General features: G+C 37.3%; 1 protein-coding gene across 1 annotated transcript in view; it reads left to right on the top strand.

Moving 5' to 3' along the window:
- Positions 1–1438, top strand: part of FRMPD1 (FERM and PDZ domain containing 1) — a 100625-nt gene that overhangs the window by 68470 nt on the left and 30717 nt on the right. Inside the window, exon 5 of the mRNA XM_008587135.1 lies at positions 33–78. Coding sequence (XP_008585357.1) covers positions 33–78 — 46 coding nt within the window. The remainder of the gene's footprint in view (positions 1–32; positions 79–1438) is intronic.

Genomic DNA, 1438 nt, shown 5'->3' with positions numbered 1-1438 from the left:
ATGACTAAGTGTTTTTGTCTTCTTTTTTTCAGGGGAGCTGAAGATACTCTTTCAATCACAGTTGTGCGCTGTGTGTCGGTAAATCTCTTTCTATGTTCGGTGTGTTAGTTTCACCCCTGTTGGCCCCAAGACTCTGCATCTCCAGAGGATATCCCTCGTAAAATAAGCAGGGAAGGCAAAGGGCAGAGGGTGACAGCTGCTGGGCAGTGGGTGACCGGCCAGTCACTCTACATTCCCAGAAGACCTCCTATGCATAGGTGCCATAGAGGGAACAGATGTGGTTTCAGGCCTCAAGGACTCACCGTCCAGCTAAGGGACAGGCCTATGATTATGCAGAATGGAACTATGAAAAAGGCACCAAACTAGGAGTTTCAAGACAGGTTTGAGTGCTGTGACTTTGGGCAAGGTCATTCAGTTTCAGTTTTCACTTTTGTAAAATAGTGGTGATGACAGTAGCTACCTTGTCTATCTAATGGAATGTTATGAGGCCCAAATGAGGTGTCGGATGTGAAAGTGTTGTATCAGCTCCGAGGCTCACCACAAGTCAGGGTGTGGTATAACTGATGCACAGGGAGGCCTGGCAATCCTAAACCCCAGCGGCCACGGGGCCCTTTGTATATTGTCCAGAGAAAAGTATAGAATCAACTTATAAGAGGAAACACTACCAAGAAGGAAATGTTGACAGGAAAATTCTCATTGCGAGAGACTTTAATATACACCTCTTAGCCTTGGCCACAAATAGACAAAAAAAAGGGGGGGGGGCATAGAGAATTTTAATAATGCATTTAGTAATCTAACCTAATTGACCACATACCAGGCTACCAAGAAAACTCAATAAATACCCCAAATAAAAAACTGTATAGGTCTCTTTTTCGGTTTCTTTTTCATTTTAGAAACAACTATAAAAATTTTAATTAAAACCATCCAGCCATTTGGAAATAAAAATGTAATTTCCTAAGTAAAGATGGAGTCGAATAGAAAAGCAAAACTACCATTATAGACCGTTTAGAAAATAATTGAAAATTAGAGCTCTACTTTTAAAAACTTTTTATGTACAGTTGAAACTATACTCAGAGTAAAATTCATAGCCTTGTTTTTATTATTTAATAAGGAAATAGATCAATTAAATATCAGTGAAAGAAGGAAGAAAAGATTAATAAAACAGAATAAAGAAAATAGTTAAAATCTAAATGATGCTTTGGAAAATAGATTGTAAAGTTGATAAATCCAAGAGCTAGTACTTTAAGGGAAAAAAATTATAAAATAGGAAAACTTTAAGGAAAAGAAACGTGGGCACTTTGTGAAGGAAACTAAAATATTACTGAAGGATGTAAAAAAAAAATCTCTTGAATATAAAATTAGATACTACAGTGTTTCTTTTTTTTTTTGTCTTTTTGTCTTTTTTTCGTGACTGGCAACGGATCGCAACCCTCAGTGT

The sequence above is a fragment of the Galeopterus variegatus genome, unplaced genomic scaffold (genome assembly GCF_000696425.1).
Source record: "Galeopterus variegatus unplaced genomic scaffold, G_variegatus-3.0.2 Scaffold11, whole genome shotgun sequence".
Classification (NCBI taxonomy): Eukaryota; Metazoa; Chordata; class Mammalia; order Dermoptera; family Cynocephalidae; genus Galeopterus; species Galeopterus variegatus.
Note: the sequence above shows the minus strand (reverse complement) of the source record. Positions and strands in the feature narration are given on the sequence as shown.